At 35.4% G+C, this 20,547-nt stretch overlaps 1 protein-coding gene across 1 annotated transcript in view; it reads right to left on the reverse strand.

The window, feature by feature from the left end:
* ADGRL4 (adhesion G protein-coupled receptor L4) overlaps window positions 1-20,547 on the reverse strand; it is a 103,373-nt gene that overhangs the window by 37,604 nt on the left and 45,222 nt on the right. The window contains exons 3-5 of the mRNA XM_026700223.2: window positions 12,893-13,045; window positions 2,235-2,390; window positions 479-546 (exon numbers count right to left, since the gene is read on the reverse strand). Coding sequence (XP_026556008.2) covers window positions 479-546; window positions 2,235-2,390; window positions 12,893-13,045 — 377 coding nt within the window. The remainder of the gene's footprint in view (window positions 1-478; window positions 547-2,234; window positions 2,391-12,892; window positions 13,046-20,547) is intronic.

The following is a 20,547-nucleotide window of genomic DNA, read 5'->3' on the forward strand; positions in this document are numbered from 1 at the left end:
ATGACAGTGAATCCAACTTCAAAAATCATATAATCAACCCTCTTCTTCTTGCCACACAGTGGAGGATATTTTCACTGCAGTTCTGTATTCTGCCAGTTAGGTCAATGAATCAGATGCCTATAAAATGTCTTAAATTAAATTAATTGAGGGTTATAAGCCACTGTGTCTGGTATGTTATCATAAGTGGATATGAAAGTGGCAATAAATGTATACTGTAAGATTGTGACAGCTATTATTTATTCATTACATTTATTTCCTATTTTTCTTAAAGAACTTTTGAACTGTACCATGTTCTTTTAATCACAATCCTATGGAATGTTACAGACTAATGCCAATAAACTCAAAAGAATCCAGTTCATTTAATGACAGACTGAGGATTTTACTCTAGGTCTTCCTAGTCCCTATCTAATACTCAAAGTATTTATACCAATCTAGAAAAATTTGAGGGAAAATATATACCTACATAAATCTTACTTACTTTAGCTAAAGTTTGGTTAAGGTTTTTAGTTATACAGTTGTTTAGTTCACAGGTTGTTGTTGGTAATGCTGCAGGAATGAAAAAGAAAATAGTGTAATTAATATGCCATAACATGATAATTATACCTAGTCAATTTCCAGTCAATGAAAGAAAGCCTCAGCGACTTCATGTTTTCACAAAGGCTAATGTGTATAGTGTTCCTCAAAGACAAATATATAAGCCTTAATTGCCAAAAGTAGGCTACTGAAAATTATTCAGTGTAATTCGTCTATTTAACAGTACATTGGTTGAAACAATATAGAAGAAAAGCAGACTTCTCTTTTATAATGACAGGGAATTCATGTTTTAACAGATTGACTTGGAATGTGTGCATGTGTGTGTGTGTGTGTGTGTGTGTTGGCTTTATTCAAGAATATGCATTACATTTGAAAGTGCATTCCTGTAGTAGTTACCATCATTTGTGTAAATAAATCACTTTGATGCATGATGTGCACCAATTCACAGCCTTTGCTGGATAACACCATCGTGCAAAAGAGATAATTTGTGACATTTGCATAATTGCATGATTACCCACATGTAAATCACTGCAGGAATCTGATCTCCTGCAGGTGAAGCCAGTTGTGTTGAGATCCACTTAACTTTTACTGTATGCAGGGAAATGACTTCTGTATTTCAATCGGCAGACATATCTCTATCTCTATCTCTATCTCTATCTCTATCTCTATCTCTATCTCTATCTCTATCTCTATCTCTATCTCTATCTCTATCTCTATATCTATCTATCTATCTATCTATCTATCTATCTATCTATCTATCTATCTATCTCTATCTATCCATCCATCCATCCATCCATCCATCCATACATACATACATACATACATACATACATATATATTGGCTAGGGTTTTGGTGCCATTGAAGACCTATAGAAAACCCCAGCCACAGAATTATCAGAGAAGCCATAGAGATTGAAAAAAGACCAGAAAGCATGAATAGAAGAGATGATTCCACCAGACTATCAATTATTTGGAAGCCTGCACTCACAAACAAAAAAATCTCCACACCACTAGCCAGGCAAACACCTGGGCACAAACAGATCCCCCTGATACCCCCAGCTCAAACACACCCCAACCAGGCACCCAGACGAAACCTAGCTTCCTAATAAATGAAAGCCGTCCATTTACTTGGAGCCAAGCTGCACTAAAAGCTTCCAATACAGGAACACAATGTTGCCAGCCAATCAAGACACAAAAAAGCGACAAAACAGACAGAAGATATTAGAAACACCAATCAATCAGAACACAGCAAACTCCAAGACCAATAAACACAGACTAAGACTCCCAACCAATCAGGATGAAGAAAAAACCATTCTTGCACAGCAGTAGGCTAGCCCCAAATTTAAAACTGAAACACCTGTAAAAGTCTGACTCACAGACGAACACAATACAGAAGCCTGATGATGGCAGATGAGATTCTGCCGAAATGTTGCTACAACTTTAAAAGCACAACTATAATGACGTGGGAAAATACCCGAACAAAGCTGAATACCATACATGTAAGTACCCGCGAAAACTTAAGAATATAAGAATTTAAGTATATATATATATGGATAGATAGATAGATAGAGAGAGAGAGATTCAAGCATTGCTACATTTTCATATCCAGGTGATTAATCTAAGCAAGAGTGAACAGACATTTTGTGTGCCTCTCAGAAGACCCACTACTATAATAACAGATAAACCCTAATATCATTTACCTTGGCAGGAAGTGCCATCATTTGGCTTAAACTGTAATTTTCCTGTGGATGGTTGATAACCTTCGTTACAGGTGCAGCTGTATTCTCCATCCATATTGTCACATTGTGCATGATCTCCACAGGCACCGGTTCCCAGTTCACTGCACTCATCTATGTCTGATATTATGAGAGAAATTGATTTTTTTTTGTAAAAAAGGAAAAGCTTGTACATAACAACACTTTATTGCAGTTTTGATAGCAAGCGAACAACATATTCATACTTTCTGCATAGAGTGGATCCTAAAGACAAATATAATAATTTTAAAAAACTAATCTCGTCCTCCAACTGGCATGAAAACATGCATGGCCATTATAATTCTAGTTCAAGATTGTGCAAGCAGTACCTAGTTTTGGAAAGAGAGATGGTACTATGTCTCATACCTGTTTGGAAAATACTTGTCTATTAATTGTAAACTGGACTCTAATTTCAGTTCATTGAAGAGACACATTTTCTTGCATGAATGAAATGCCCTTCACAACAAGTCACAATATCTTTATTCTTTTTATATATTATATTTTAAATTCAGTTGGATTAAATTCAGTTGAAAGTTCCATTAAAAGTTTTTTCCCCCAAACTAAATTATAAGCCAGAAATGTAACAAACTAAGCTTATTCTTTAACCTTTAAGTTCCCATTTATACTTTTTTCTAAAGTAAGAATTCTTGACATTGAAATTATATAACGGTTTGCAAGATTTGATATCTTACTATTAATTTATACCTTTTCATGTTTTGAAATTGGTGCATATTAATTACTGTAATAGAAGAATGTGAATTATTCATGTTGAACTATCTGAAATAAGTAAGACAGCTTTCCTTACCATTTCAAATGGATCAAAAGTTTTGCATTCAGTTTAATGTTATGCTTTTCCTTGGAGCAAACCAGGTCACCTTGACAAATATATATATATATACACGCCACAGTGGACCAACTTCAGGTTTATGTCATCTGCTTTGTTTTTATTAGAATTATAAATGAAGCTATTAAAATATCTGGTAACAAGTGGAGCTTGTTCAATTTTTACATGGTAAATCTTTCATTCCCTATGAAAGATATTTTTCCCTTTGCTTTTTGTGTATAGAGTGGAAATAATAATATAATATAATATAATATAATATAATATAATATAATATAATATAATATAATATAATAATATAATATAATATAATATAATATAATAATATAATATAACCAGTATTTAAGGTGATGGACCGAAAGCAGGGAGACTCACATTCTAATACTCCTTTAGGCACAGAAACTAATTAGGTGACCTTGGTTAGTTACTTTTACTTAATGATCTAGTTGAAAATTGATTTGTTATGTGCCATCAAGTTGTCAACTCTTAGAACCACTTTGATAAATTTCCTTGATGATCTATCTCCTAACCTGGTCTCATCGGTTATCTAAAGGTGCATACATTGGTGCTTAACTGAGTCTATCTTGCTTCTCTTCTCTTCTCTTCTCTTCTCTTCTCTTCTCTTCTCTTCTCTTCTCTTCTCTTCTCTTCTCTTCTCTTCTCTTCTCTTCTCTTCCCTTCCCTTCCCTTCCCTTCCCTTCCCTTCCCTTCCCTTCTCTTCTCTTCTCTTCTCTTCTCTTCTCTTCTCTTCTCTTCTCTTCTCTTCTCTTCTCTCTTTCTCTTCCTCTCCTTCTTCCTCCTTACCTTACCTTTTCTTTTCTTTCTTTTTAATTTATTTTATTTTATTTCACCTTCGCCCAGAGTAAAGTCTTCTCCAAAGATCTGGGACTTTATATAACGTGTCCAAACTAGCATGATTCGAACCTGGTCACATATGTTGTGAATGAGAACTCTAGATTGATTTGTTCAATAGTCTATTTGTTTATTTTCTTGGCAAACCACAATACTTTCAGGAGCCTCCTGCAATACCAATGTTCAATAAACAGATCTGTCTTACTATCCAACTTCTATCCAGCTGAAAAACAAGCCTGTTGGTTGATAAATTATTTATCAAAATAATACAAGTGGGATATTCACTAACTAACTAACTAACTAACTAACTAACTAACTAACTAACTAACTAACTAACTAACTATCTAACTAACTATCTAACTAACTAACTAACTAACTAACTAATAATGGATTCCAAACAGCATTTGTATCAGAAAAGCCACGTGTTACTGTTAGGGGATATGTTACCGTAGAAATGTTTGCCATAGAAATACTGTCAGAGGAAAGAGAAATATTCCACAATCTACAGGTAGTCCTCAATTTACAACAGTTCATTTAGTGACCATATAAAGTTACAACAGCACTGAAAAAAGTGACTTATGACCCTTTTTTCATAGTTACAACCTTTGCAGCATCCCCATGATCATGTGATCAAAATTCATAGTAGCTTGGCAACTGGTTGTAGTGTCCCAAGGTCATATTATTCCTTTTTGTGACCCTCTAACAAGCAAAGTCAATGGGAAGCAAGATTCACTTTACAGCCATGTTACTAAATGATCAACTTTGGTGATTCACTTAACAACAGAGGCAAGAAAAGTTAACAATGGGGCAAATTCAGTTAACAAATGTCTCACTTAACAACAGAAAAATCGGGCTCAATTATGGTCATATGTCGAGGGCTACCTGAATATACTAAACATAATAAACTGAGAATAATAAATCTTAGTAAAAGATGTGCAGATGAATTGCATCCACCTGTAGGAGTGAAACCAAGGAATTAGGACTAAAGACTAAATTATGATCAAAGGATAATCTCAGAGATACATAAAATTGTGAGTTTGTCCTTTTACATAAGAAGGATCTAATGAGTTCCAGAAGATTCAGCATCTGTTCAGGTACAGTAGATATTGAAAGATGTAGATGATGAGTTAATCACCAACACGGAGAACTCAAATTATCAAAGAAACAGCCACTGTTTCTTTGATATTTTGAACTGTGAATTGAGAAAAGATGAACCAGGAAATGGATTACACAAGGAAAAGCTAGAATAGGTTAGAATAAGATGGAATGGAAACATGACAGGGAAAAGAAGACAGGGGAGCAACTCTTAAATAAATGCAAAGAGATTAATTATGAAAATTTGGATTCAGCTATTCTATTAAAGAAAGAAAAATCCCAATATGTTTGTGACACTTTCCTCCTGTGTGTTATATAGTAAATCTGTTTTCATATCCATAGTGAATGAGCACACATTGGGGAATGGAAGTCATATATTTGCATGGAGTTCTGATATAAGTATGGAAATATTTCAATGAAATGGGCAACCGTGATGTTCTAGGTTACAAATTTCTGGTAAAAAAACAACAACCCTGGTTACACAGAGGCTCCAGGCAGGCATTCAACAAAATCACAGTGGATTTGAGGGAGGCCTATACTATGACTGGATTCCCTGCCTGCATGTTCATTTTATCGAAGGCATCAAGGGAAAACAGTTTCTAACATACACTAATTCAATTGGATTATTATGAGCTCAAGGATAAAGCTTGAAATATAGACCTACAATGGATTTTCTACAAACCCCATGAGCAAAGAGCAATAATGAGCACACATTTAATTTATTATACCTGAATCTGAAACTTCTATTATGTCGGCTGAAATTACAAATCCACATGACAATAGAACATCAATCCTCTCTTTCAGAAAAGCAACTAAAATAAAGTTGTTCTGAAGGGCCTTGGTTAAGCACTGTAATTGGTTTGCCTATGGTTGTGTTTCAGATGGAGTAATTTAATTAATGCTGTTATGCTTTTAGTGTAAAATTATGCCTGCATTATTTGAGATTATTATCCTGATGACTTCTTTTGGTTTTAATGCATTGTACCAGGAATCCATGCAATGTGTATCTGTATAAAAAGGAAATAGTAGATACATAGATATGCAATAGATAAAGAGCCATAGTGATGCAGTGGTTTGAATACAGTACTGCAGGCTACTTCTGCTGACTGCCAGCTGCCAGCAGTTTGGCAATTCGAGTCTCACCAGCTAAAGGTTGATTCAGCCTTTCATTCTTCTGAGGTTGGTAAAATGAAGATCCAAATTATTGGGGGCAATATGCTGTCTCTGAAACTACTTAGAGAGGACTGTAGAGCACTGTTAAGCAGTATATAGCTCTAAGTACTATTGCTAAGTGCTAAATGTATAGTCTGGGTCTATTTTATTTTTCATTTACAAGACAATAGGCTATTTATATTATTTAATTCAAATAATTACCAAATTTTAAAATGTAAGATTAAGCGTATGATCATATTTTCTTGGAAAAAAATAGATAAACCTGAAAAAGGAGCAAATCTGGAAGGCGTAAGGATAATTAAAATACTGTTTATGTTTATAATTTAGCTTTGTGGAAGAAAATTCAAGAACAAAATCAAGAAAAACTGTAGAAAATGCAGTTGGAATTGTACAAAAAACATCTAAAACATATATAAATTTATTTTAAATGGAAAATTCAGTTCCATATTTTTCACATGAATGTGAAAGACTGAATTAAGGGCACCGTTTGTTCAGTAAAAGTGAAATAACCAGAATAAAGGTCAAAAGCACATTGTTAAAAAATAAATCTAAAGGATAGCTTTTGGATAAAGGACTGCCCTTTATAATAAAGGATGTATGGTCACAACAATTATACATTTCATTATAATTTTTAAAATTCAATTAAATATTTCCCCATTCCATTTTAATTTGGTTTGGGTCACACTTGTGAGTGTTGTGGTCAGCAGGCATTTTGCAGGTTGTGTGTTTGACACTTCTGACTTACAGCATATCTTTTATTTTTTTATTGCTATGTGATTGTTGAGTTTATTTTTTTACCATACTATGGGCTCATTTCCTCCATCCATAAACTGTAAATTGCCAAGAGATTGAAGTGAGATATAAATTCAATAACTAATTAGATTTGGTAACAACTTTTAGAGATTTCTCAGTGTTCTGCCTAAAGCTTTTGACAGCCATCTAAAGCTCCGAGATCTCTCTCTTTCTGCTTTAGAAGCTGAAAACCTCCCAATGTTGAGAAGTATTGAAAAATGTAAGGTTTAATTGTAAAAAAGATAAATTAATATGGTTATCCATAACAACCTGCAATGTATTTGAACAATTGAATAACAGCTAATGCTGATTTATATAATTTATTTTTCTTTTTTGCAAACAATTGTAGACCTTAGTATACACTTTTTCACCTGCTTTGGGTTAATCACTAAAAAGATATTAATGCTGGAAGATATAAAGTATTTTCTATTACCTATATAGCTGGAAACCACATTCATATTTCCTGGTGAATTGCCTCTGATTGATGTTTATTAGATATATTAAACACAACATTTTGAAAATTGGAACATGATTCTTAAATATCATCTAAAGATTATCTGGGCTACAATCAATGATGAGAAGTCTTGATTAAAAACAACAATTGATATGATTAAGCTGTCATGGCTGTGAACTTCTGCATCTATTTAAAGCCTTTGACGTTTTCTGAAATAACTTCCCGATTACCTTTCGGTGATTCCTTCTACTCTTTACTAAAGTACAGAAGTGTCACTGGGTCATAATTATCTGTTTATTTAATGTCAGTTCTTTCAACATTCAAGGCAGCTTACATTAACAGATTAACAGAATAACAGAATTGGAAGGGACCTTGTAGATCATCTAGTACAACCCCCACCCAAGCAGGAGACCCTATACCATTTCTGACAGATGGCAGTCCAATCTCTTCTTGAAAGTCTCAAGTGATGGCGTTCCCACAACGTCCAAGGGCAAGCTGTTCCATTGGTTGATTGTTCTCACTGTCAGAAAGTTTCTCCTTATTTCCAGGTTAAATCTCTCCTTGTTCAGTTTCCATCCATTATTCCTTGTCTGGCCTTTGGGTGCTTTAGAAAATAGCTTGACCCCTTCTTCCCTGTGGCAGCCCCTCAAATATTGGAAGATTGCTATCATGTCTCCCCTGGTCCTTCTCTTTACTAGACTAGCCAAGCCCAGTTCCTGCAACTGTTCTTTATATGCCTTAGCCTCCAGTCCCCTAATCATACTGGTTGCTCTTCTCTGTACTTTTTCTAGAGTCTGAACATCCTTTTTATAATGTGTGAACAAAACTGGATGCAGTACTCTAGCTGTGGTCTTACTAAGGCTTTATAGAGTGGTGTTAGTACCTCCCTTGATCTTGCTCTCACTGTCATAAAATTTATCCTTATTTCTCGGTTGAATCTTTTCTTGATCAGTTTCCATCCATTATTCCTGGTCTGGCCTTTGGGCACTTTGGAAAATAGCTTGACCCCTTTCTTGCTGTGGCAGCCCCTCACATATTGGAACACTGCTATTATGTCTCCCTTGGTCTTCATTTATTTGGGACAATAACTCTAAATTGTACCAAATGTTTTTCCCATGCTTAATCATTTCTATGATGCTGTTTATAATATAGAATACAAAGTTAGCCCATTTCTTATGCTACATAGAATGTCCTATTTGTCCGATTGGTTTACATTTTTTTTAACTTCAACGATTGCTGAAACAAGTTTCCAGATAGAATAACAATTGTAGATATGGAAACTTTCATCAAGGTGAACTGTTTTACTAGAGTGTATATGGTGCATGTAAAAAAAAAAATCAAGTTTATCAAGTATATAATTGCAATTGGTCTTTTGTGTAAGTTTATGTCTGTCTGTGTAGACAGACATAAAGTTACACAAAAGACCAATTGCAAGTTTTTCCATTTTCATCATGGTTGCGGAGATCAGCTAGGGACCAATCTCATTATCAAAATTGTTTTTCCTTTCTATTAGTTGCATATAGGAGGCTGTGTCCTAAATACATCCCATAAAATTGTATAACTGCTTCTCCAGGGATGGACTTAAACCAGGCTACAGTGATTTTTTTTTTTTGATGTGATTGACAAAATAATATACTGCAAAGCAGTCAGGTTTAAAATGGCAGTTATAAATAGAATATTAAAAATTAATGCATACATTAATATTAGCAGCATTTTCCCTCTAAAACATAATAAATACTATGCAGAGTTTGACATGAATAATTTACCATGGCTCAAAATTATCAGTGCAAATGACAGAGGTTAATTATGAATGTAAATAATTTATAAGGATTTTTCCAGGTATCATTTAAGATTTTTTTAAAAACTCAAAATGCAGTTCAGGGATTTATTGTGGATGGACAATGCAAGTGAGGCTTTTCTAATAATACAATTGGATAACATGGTATGGATTTATTAACAATTAAAAATACACATACACCTCAATTACTTTTTAATTCTGTGTATACTTGTGCTAGACTGGCCAAAGACATTATACTTCCCGGGAAAAATTTGGTTGCATTATTGCAGAATAGATTTAATGGATCTGTGATTATTTCTGATTATCTTCAGAAATGCAGTTCAAATTAATCTACTGAATTTTTTATCACTTATCAGTTGGTGTATAATTTCATATAGATAATTAGAGCTCCATTACAGCACAGAAAACTCATCCCTTCCAAATGTTTACTAGTTTTAGCTTTAATGGCATTAATAGTGGTTTATATTAAATAAATTTAAATATGAATTGATATTAATCTTAATACAGGTACAACTCAACGTACAACAGTTCATTTAGTGACCATTTAAGGTTACAACAGCACTGAAAAAAATTATGTGTGACCATTTTTCACACTTATGACCATTTCAACAGAGGTGGCATTCAGCAGGTTCTGACCAGTTCTAGAGAACCGGTAGCGGAAATTTTGAGTAATTTGGAGAACTGGCAAATACCACCTCTGACTGGCCCCACCCCCATCTATTCTCTGCTTCTTGAGTTCCAGCTGATTTGGTTGCCCTGCAAAGGAGAGCGGAGCTGGAAAGCAGGTTAGTGGGGTGGAGAGGAAATGGAGATTTGCAGTATGCCCACCAAGCCACACCATGCCCATCAAGCCATGACTACAGAACCAGTAATAAATTTTTTTGAATCCCATCATTGCATAGCAGTGATCAAAATTCAGATGCTTGGCAACTGACTTATCTTTATGATGGTTACCTTTTGTGACCTTCTGACATGCAAAGTCAATAGGGATGGCAGATAAAACAACAACTGTGATTCCCTTAACAATGGTGACAATAAAGATTGCAAAATGGGACAAAACTCACTTAACAAATGTCTCATTAATTTGATCATAAGTTTAGGACTACCTATATGTATATGTCAGCATTAAACAATTTGTGCTATCCCATGGGAGCCAAGGAGCATTGAGGTCAAGAACTATTTTTCAATGAGGCGCTAGTAATTTGGAACAACTTCTCTTTGGGAACACAATTGATGTCATTTGTAGAAGCCTTCCATAAGTTTGTTAGCAAACTGAATTGCTTAGGGAAGGCTTGAGGCTGAACTTGAGATTTGTGCTGGCTTTATTATGCTAAATTGTTTTATATTGTACTTTACTGTGGACAATTTACTGTTGCTGCATTTTAAATTGCTGTAAGCTTTTGGGAGTTGATAAAATGTGGCTGCACATCACTTAAACAATCAACAATTATAATAGCACATTGTAATATAAAGTTTATCATCACCTCTATTTTAATTGTTAATGGAAAAGAATGTGTGATCTGAATTCAGATGAATGGATAGGTATAGAAGAACCTCCTATCTTTTTTTTTCCTCGCATGAGAACATTCCAACAATGAGAACTCCTGAAAAAACTCCTTAAGAAGTTAAATTAGCACGGGAGTCCTTAGGACTTTGCCATGTAGCATCTTAGAACATTTGGATAATATTATGTTGGAGAAAGCAGTACATCATTATGTGGATAAGTGTTTATGTTTAGTTTTATTCATGAAGTTTGGTTTAATAAAAGTGAAGCTTATATAAGCCTCATTTTAACAAAACTTCTGAGAAACTGGAAATGTTAACTTTTTCTTATGATGATAGGATAAATTAGATTTTAATGTATTGAACTACACAGGTGCTCAAAAATTGGGATAAACTAAACAGAGAGTGAGCGTGAGAGAGTGAGAGAAAGCGAGTGAGCAAGAGAGAGGAAGAGAGAGAGAGAGTGCTATATTCCTTCCTTCCTTCCTTCCTTCCTTCCTTCCTTCCTTCCTTCCTTCCTTCCTTCCTTCCTTCCTTCCTTCCTTCCTTCCTTCCTCCCTGTTAAAAATATGTAGCATGTAATTGCAGCAGGAGCATCATCAACAGCAGCAGTCAAGCAGTGCTAAAGCAGCCAAATTTCTGTAATTTTCTTGACTCAGGAGGAATGGTTCATAGATTCTGGATGCATCCTGTAAATTAGCTCATTTGAGATACTTCCGTTCAAAAATTGGTTATAGAAACGAGAGTTTTCTACCAATTCTACCATAATATTTTATGTATTTATTTGTATTCCACCTTTCTTATTTTACAAATAACTCAAGGTGGCAAACACATCCAATTGTCCTCTTCCTATTTTCTCCACAACAACTACCCTGTGAGGTGGGTTGGGCTAAGAGAGTGACCGGGCCAAAATCACCCAGTTGGTTTTTCATGGCTGATGCAGGGCTTGAAGGACTCACTTTTTAGACTGGTTTCATACACAGAGAGAGAGAGAGGGTGGAGGGGGAGGGAGGGAGGGAGAGAGAGAGAGAGAGAGAGAGAGAGAGAGAGAGAGAGAGAGAGAGGGAGAGAGAATGTAATTGTCCTAACATGAAAATATTTAGGGAATCAAATTTTTAATCCCCCATGCTTCAGTGAATACAGTAAAAAACATATAACTGCACAGAAATTTATTTCACTTGGGGAAATACTTTTTTTAGGACTTTTACAGCCCTAAAAATAATAAATCAGTTTATTTTTGGGCAAGTATAAAATCCCTTTGTTGATATTATCTTGTTCAAGTCACATCTCTTTACTTTAGAGAGATGTGACTTGAAGAAGATAATATCAACACAGGGATTTTATACTTGTCCCCAAAATATACTGATTTATTATTTCCTGGACTGGAAAAGTAGAAGAATAGTATCACATTCCTTCCCCTAATGGAAAATAAATTTCTTCAAGATTATATACTAAGTTAAATGCCATGTAAAATGTTAAGGGTTTGTAAGAAGCACTTAATATTTTACTTAGTATTTAAGTAAATAATTACATACTTTAAATACAGTTAAAGATTCTGTGGTTGTCAACTGTAGAGTTGAAAGGCCATGCTTGAGACCCAAGCTCTGCGCAACGGATGAGCTCCTGTTACTTGACAGTTTCAGCCCACCTAGCAGTTTGAAAGCATGCAAATGCAAGTAGATTAATAGATACCACTCTGGTGAGAAGATAACAGAGTTCTGTGCCCCTTTGATATAAAGTCATGCTGGCCACAGGTGCACAGAAATTGTCTTCAGACAACACTGGCTCCCTTGGCTAAGAAACAGAGATGAGCACTGTGCCCTAGAATTGGACATGACTGACAGGGAAACTTTTACCTTATAGGTAAACCATTATGTATTAAATTATCCCAAAGGGATACATACAAAATTATATAGAGCTAAAATATATTAAATTCACTTAGTATAATAATGCTAGGGTCTTTTTAAAAATATTTTTGTTATAATTTATCTATCAGAACATTTTAAGGAACAGAATAAACAGAAAAGGCAGAAAGGGACATAATGTTTATGGAATAAAACATCAGTAAATGAACAGGGAATCTCCTGGGATCTTACCTCTACATGAAGTACCATCATTGGTTACAAAGCTTGCGTTGCCATTACTAGATTTGTATCCATCTTTGCACATGCAGAAGTAGCTTCCCATAGTGTTTGTACAGTTTGCCTTTTCTCCACAAAGTTGTGTGGCATTTGCACATTCATTATCATCTGTAAATAAACAAAATTATTTGCTCTCTGTTAAAATGATTTCATTCCTTCCAAAATGAAAACTTTTAAATTTTCTGAGACTTTTCAAGTGGTATTGACTTTTTTTCTGCTGATAAAAACTTTAAAATAAATCCAGGTATCAAATGATTCAGGAGCTGCATCCTCAAATAATTGATTTCATACTTTTACTTAGACACCTGAGGGGTCTGTGTGTGTGTGTTTGTGTGTGTATGTATGAGTTTGGGTGTGCACGCATGCGCATGCATGTACACATACTCACATATATTCTAAAGGCAAATAGTCGTAATCAGGAATAGTAAACATTTGTTTCTGGCATACAGCTATGACAATAACTTCCTTTTGCTTCTTTTTTAAATGCACTCAGACAGTAGATTCTAAATTTTAAAATTGATCTTAAAAAATCTTAAATTCACTAGTTTTAAATTGGATGTCTTTGTCTTTGTGTGAGTGTATGTCTGCCTGTATATTATGTCCATGCCTGGTGTGCGTGAGTGTCTTTGTGTTATGTACATATGCATTATTGTTTTACATATTTAAGTTGATAGAATGCTATGGAACTTAGTTTCCAGGACTGAAGCCTATAATACTCTGCTAACTTACTCATGCATTTAGGGGTGGGGTGGAGGAGAGAGAGAAAGAGAGGAAGAGAGAGATTCTCATACAATAATGGGCCTGGGGATAGGGTTCTGTGTGATCCATGGTATCCCTATGGCACAAACCATTCAGTTTATTGACCTTCAGGAAGTGCTAACTAATCTGCAAGGAATTCCTGATATTTACTTGAATGTAAGTAGAATGTGAATAGAATGTTGAAAAACTGTTAATGTTGACTCTGCCATCTGTTTGCCATCAGTGAGTTCAGATTTTTCCATTAAATACAGCAGGGTAATAAATGTGAAAAATGAAACATGGTATTTCTAGAATGAAGAAGAGAACATCTCTGGCCCAACGATAAACAATACCATGTTTATACAATGATAGAGATCCACAGATTTTTCCATTTTTATGAACTGCAAGACTTAGCCTTAAAAATAATAGAGCTTTTTCTAAATTCATAGTCAATCAACTCAGAACTACTGACGTGACACTTAAGTCATAACCTCAAAATCCTTAAAATATTTTGTCTAAGAGGAATGTGATAGGATTACATCTGTGTAAGGTAAAGGACCTTACCAAGAGTAAGACATAAATTAGGTGAACATTTTGAAGAAAAAAGAGGGCATTCTTGAATATGTGACATTTATATACAATTCAAGCAACTGATAAGTGAATTCACTGAATTGGTATATCCATTGCTAGATAGACTGTTTCTTGACTCCTTATAGATTTTGATCCTACTTGGCATTTCAGTTTGTAATCTATTCTGTTTTCCTTCTCTAGCATCTTACATACTGTATTACATAAAATGTACATAGGAAAATGTATTTGACTGCCCAATATATTTTTTCACTTCTTGTTTGTTTTTCTATTTCAACATTTGATAATCTGTGCCTATAATTGTCAGCAGAATATTTTACTTGGGGATATGAGAGTGTTTTTGTATATATGCACTTTAAAATTCTTTTTGAAATATTTTGGATACTTCTACAAATCTCAAGGTATTCCTGAGTATAATGACATTTCCCTGATACCATGGATCATTTTCAACCTAAATCCCAAAAATGTTTACCTAAAATTGTTCAACAATACACACTAGTAAAAAGGCAATAACCATAAATCTTCATTGCTAACATTTTCATATGGTTGAATGCCCAATTAAATAAATAGGTCTTTAATTCCTGGCAGAAGCATTTCATAATGGGAAATTGCCACGCTCTAAGGAATGTTATTCTCCATTGGGAAGACCACAATATTGTATCTTCTCATCTGGACCACAATCAAACAAATATCCTTAACTGTAGAACTAAAAAATATAAACACTGGGTAGGTTACACATGGAAAAGGGTTATATAGAAAAAGAAAATGATTTCTCTGATGTCTATGAAGATTCTCAACCTTCCAGGTGATGGTTGACTCAAAGCTGCTTTTTCCACCTTTGGGACAACCATGAACTGAAGAAGCTTCTTGGATGAGAAGCAAAAAAGTTTTTAAAGAAAAACCAAGAAAATCCTTTTGTCTTTCAAAAAAAAAAAGCCTTTTGAAAAAGCACTTTTGGGATTCCTCTGATAGCCCCAGTTCTGTCATGTCCCAACATTGTTGATTAGAGCCTGATATACTTTTGGGGTTTTATTTCTTTACAGTATTTATCATTCCTGTTTGAGTTAGTTCAACTCATGCTCTTGCCCATGGAACAATCAGTTAACAATATTTCTATTATTCTTACAGATGTGGGAGCACTACAGTACACATATCATGTGTAATGTTTTCTTCATTTATGTATGCTAGTTTTTTTTGTAACCTATACAAAATGCATCTCTTGTAGTGATTGAAAGTGTACTTGATATGAGAGGCTTATCAAACAGCAAGGCATAGATTAACATTGGATTGTAGAAGACAAACATAATGTTAGAATTCTCAACTAGGCGGAAACCCACCCACCCACCCAACAGAATAGGAGAATATATTCCAGGACAACACAGTTGCTTTCAACCCATTATTATATTCCATCCTTTTTCCTTTTAAATGCAAGCCAAGTATTTCCATCACACGTTTTTTTTCCATGGGCTGAAATGTGGTACAGTGCAAAAAAAAAAAATTGCTTTTACCGTGGGAACCATCAGCTATGGACCTACATTTGGTGGGTCCCTGGAGACATATTCTCTGCTCTGGCACCTGCCTTGTGGAACATTCTCTGATGATTATATCTATAAAGGGCAAGGTATTCTGATGAACTTCAATGAAGTGGCAGTTTCCTGGGAAGGAGGAAACTCATTCCAAGGAGAGGAATGAGACAAGAGACAACATATTCCATAACTGGATAGAAGACAGAAGAAGAGAGTTATGATAGCCACTCCCTAGAATCTCCCAGGATAAATAATTAGGCTGAGGGTAATGTCAGTTTAGTCTGGCAAGACTCTGGGTTATTCTATGCCATTCTTAGGCTTGGCCTGACACATTCTTCCTCCTGAAATTAAGTTTACTCCATTCCTTTTGATATTCCAGAAGTCCCTCAAGACATGGTTATGTAACCAGTTCTAGGGTTCCCGGAGCTATGTACCCACTCATATACTCCCTTTGCCTAGGGTTAGCTTTTTTATAATTTTTATTTTATGCTTGATTTTATATGTTTAAATTGCCTGATTTTGTATTTGTTGTTATTGGATTGTTGTACACTGCTCAGAGGCACAGTTGGTGAGATAGGGTGGCTATATAAATTTTATTCATGATGAATAAATAAATGCTTCAACCCTCAAATGAGGCAAGGAATGTTTTCAAAAAGCAAGTTGTAGTCCCTATGAAAACCTTTACAGGTTTTGCTTATTAATTTTATCATAGTGTTTGCAGCAATCCACATAGCTAGGTAGGTCCTTGTAAAAGTTTTTAATGGATCTATACACAGTAGATCCTCTCCAGTGCCCAATGTCCTTTCCAACAAAGGATATCCCTTCCTATTTTCACAAAAGAAACAACAAACTCTTTATTGCCGACTTTCAAGGCTAGCTTTTCTTTAGTTATACAGGATAACTAAATTTCTGGTGGAATTAACTTGCTTTCAGAGAGAATCTGCAGCAATAAGAGATTAGATAAACTTACTCCAATATCCAGTGTCTGGATATTTAAAACAGGGGAATCGGTTCTGGGGAAACTGTGATGGTATTATAGCTTTCAATTTATTTTCTAGTAAGAGTCAGGGCTTCCTTGGATAGTTAGAAAATAATTACGGTAACATACAGCCTCCCACTTCTATCCCCAAATGATACATTGAATACTTTTCCAGGCTGAATTTTACATTTTTTTACTGCACTTTTATTTCCATCTGACTCCTATATCAGAAACTATTTGATGAAGCTAAAAAGTATACCTGTGGGGCAAATTCAATATGGAAAATATAAAAGCTACACATTGGAATAGCCCTAGTCAAGTTATATGAAAGTTGCAGGGGTGTTGATTTAACCATTAGGTTCCTCAGCCATTAGGAATCAAAGTTAACAATATTGACTATCCTGGTTGACATTTAACAAGGGTGCTCCAAATAAAAATATTATTGAGAATGAAGAACATACCTGTGGATTGTGAATATCTAGGTTATAATACTCCTATATATTTCATGTAGAGTATATTAATCATCAGCATGTTTTTAATAAATCAAAGACACAGGACACAATAAATCAATTTTGGGACCTAAGGGTTGAAATTTATCTTTTAACTTTTTATCATAATTTACTATGCTATTGAACGCTGCATGGTTCAAGGGAAATAGCAACTGTGGGGTTTATAGATTGAAAAATGTGTAACCTTTGTAAACAAGCTTGTTTTTCTCATCTTGGTTAGAAAGGATACCTTTGAAGGCAACCAAGCATATACTCCATGACCGCATTACTAGCTAGCTTAATTATGCACAGCCAAATGACTTCTGTCAAGGATACTCTTCAAGCACTGAGGAATAAACTTTTTGAGAATAATTCAAGATTTATTTTAAAAAGGAAACATTGAAAAGAACTCAAGAAAAAAAGTTTGCCTGCTAAGTGATAAGAAGATATTGATTTGCCAATGATATATAAGCTCAGTACAGTTCTGCACAGTTTGCACTGATACTGTGCTGGAAATTTTTAAGAATTTCAAGTGCGCCTCCACATGAACATGAATGTACATGAGACCCTTGCAACTCTACTCTGATACAATTAGAATTGGATAGTTGAGATTTGATAAGGACACGATTCAATTTAAGTCTGTGATTGGAGAGAAAACCCATTTGATTCTCAAGCTGCTTTGTGGTTTGAGATTTAATTAGAAAAACATTACTCTCTGTGTTATCATGAGGAAGCCTCAAGATGAATACAGTCAGTGGCTTCATTTTGGGGGGGTCAAAATAGGAGAAAATAAGCAGGAATAGTAGACTGTTTAGAGTGGGTGTCAAATTCACATTGTCACAGTGGTGTCACGTGATGTATCAGGACTTTTCCACCCTTTGCTAAACTGGGCCTGGGCATGGCCTGCATGTGATACATCTGGCCCATGGTCTGGGAATTTGACAGCCCTGGTTTAGAGGATATTATCCATCCAGGTTTTGGTGGATATCTTTAAGAACATCACCACATTATTTTTTTTTTAACGATTTCCACTTTACATCTTTTAAGACAGACAGAACAGAATTAGGAAAGCATGTCAAAGCACAAAGTAATTCAATTTAAAATTTAAAACTTTTAAAAACAGTTTTAAAGCAATCCCTTATTTTTTCACATTTTTTTGTGCTGTCAGGCTTGGCAATATACTGAGGGATGGATGATTTGCTCCTATGTGTAGGGATGTTTTGGTGTTAGTAGTTGTGGGCTGCAAGATTGGCCTCTCTTGGGGAAAAAAACACTCATCATTGGAAGAATGTGATTATGCCAGAGTTGTGACTAGTTGGTAAAATTCAGAAGAACAGGCTGGTACAGTGGAACACATTGCTATATAAGGACAGACAAAATAAAGTGAAAGCAGTTGTCTCAAGAAACAGTACTATTTTCTTGTCCTTGTTAATAAAAGAATAATGCTTAGGCTATGCTTTTGTGTTTTATCCTGGTGCCAATTCATTCACAGTTGAGTGTCTTAAAACAGGGGTTGCCAACCTTTTGGACCTCAGGGACCACCAAACTTATAATTTTAAATCCCGCGGACCAAAGACGCTGGGAAAATCCCCCCAAAAAGTCTGCAGAAAAATTCCCCATCCCATTTTCCTACGGATTGATCATTCTTTGTTTGGGATCGCAGGATATTGTCTCCAGCTCCATTCTCAAGGGGACAGAGAGAGACTTTTGGCTTCATGCAAGGAAAGCAGCAGAAGCAGCAGAAGTCTTTCTTTCTCTCCCCAAACTCCACCAGAAATGAGTCTTTGTGAGACTTGTCACACTGGCACAGCCTCTTGGAGCAGGATGCCTTGCAGGGTCCCAAAGACTCATTTCTGGTGGAGTTTGGGGGAGAGAAAGACTTTTGCTACTTTCCTTGCCTGCAGCCAAAAACAGAAGAAGAAAGAAGTGGAAAGAAACAGCCTGGTTGCCAAGCGAGGTGCATGGGAGGGGCAAGATCTCCCCCCTCTACCCTTTCTCCCCTCCCCTCACTACCTCATGTTGTTCACAATGCAAGCGACACAAGCCTTGTGTTCCTGCAGACCATGTGGGCAACACAGCCTTGTGTTCCCGCGCAGCCTGGATTAATTGCTTTGGGGAGTGCTTTGGGGGTGACATTTCTCTGTGGACCACCAAATTTTTCTTGCAGACCACTCATGGTCCCAAGCCCACTGGTTGGCAACCACTGGCTTAAAGTATATAAACTCAAATGTAACTTGAGAAAGCTTGGTTGGTTTGACCCAGGGATGTGTAGCCTTGCACAGGTAGCCTTGAGCTCATTATAATAAATAAAAGTTTTTTCAGCATCAATACCAAAGAGTAGGATTCAGGTAGGAAGGGCAAAGATTTATGACTGGCCACATTAAAGAAGCTGAGAGCTGTGAAAAATATGAAACCCTAAATAATGGTACTTTTGCCATCTCAACAAACAAACAAACAAAGCAACCTCCCAGGATTGATAAGATGAAACTCCTTGACTGGCTATTCGTATCAATGTCAAACATCTCAAAATGCCACTCAACCTCCATCCTCATGGAAATAAAGATACAACACTATACATCACACAAGCAATAGAAATGTAAGGAAATCTGTAGTGTGTTTCCAGAGGCTACAATATGCTTTGAAGCCACCTGTTTTGATCTGTTGCTCCCAAGCAGGTCCCCACACCATTTCATAAATCTCCTTTGATGGAGTGACTTGATCAAAGCTTCAATAAATTGAAGCATCCGTTCAAAGCTTTTCCCAATCCTAATATGTACAATGAATGACTCTCTTCATTGAAAAAAAAACAGAGAAAGGCTCACAGGAAATAATTCTTTTTGACATTTGAGAAATCTCAGAGCACTTATAGCAATGTACGCCTAAGTATTGATGTATTTTTTTTCCTTTGATAGCCATGGATAATGGATTGAATTCTCACCATTGTTAATAATAATAGCTTAAATAAGAAAAGGTAACTTTGTGGCAGATGTTAGCATTGAACCAGCACAAATAGGAAAAATTGAGGGCACTAAATGTTCTTCACATGGCATCTTGATATCTAATTACCAGTCACACCATCAGCTGTTGAATGACACTGAGTCATATCTGATATTGTGGAATATAGTACAGTTACATATTCCACCGGGAAAGCTATATTAATTTGTTTACTCAGAAAACAACAATATCTGAGATTAGCAAATTCACTGTGGCTCATAGTAAAATAAATTTTTCTGTATTAAAAGTATTTCAGCCTTGGTTCTTTTACAGGAAACATACCCACTATGGAAGAAA

Source organism: Pseudonaja textilis, chromosome 3 (assembly GCF_049901715.1).
Source record: "Pseudonaja textilis isolate UNSWEBS1 chromosome 3, rPseTex1.2, whole genome shotgun sequence".
Lineage (NCBI taxonomy): Eukaryota > Metazoa > Chordata > Lepidosauria > Squamata > Elapidae > Pseudonaja > Pseudonaja textilis.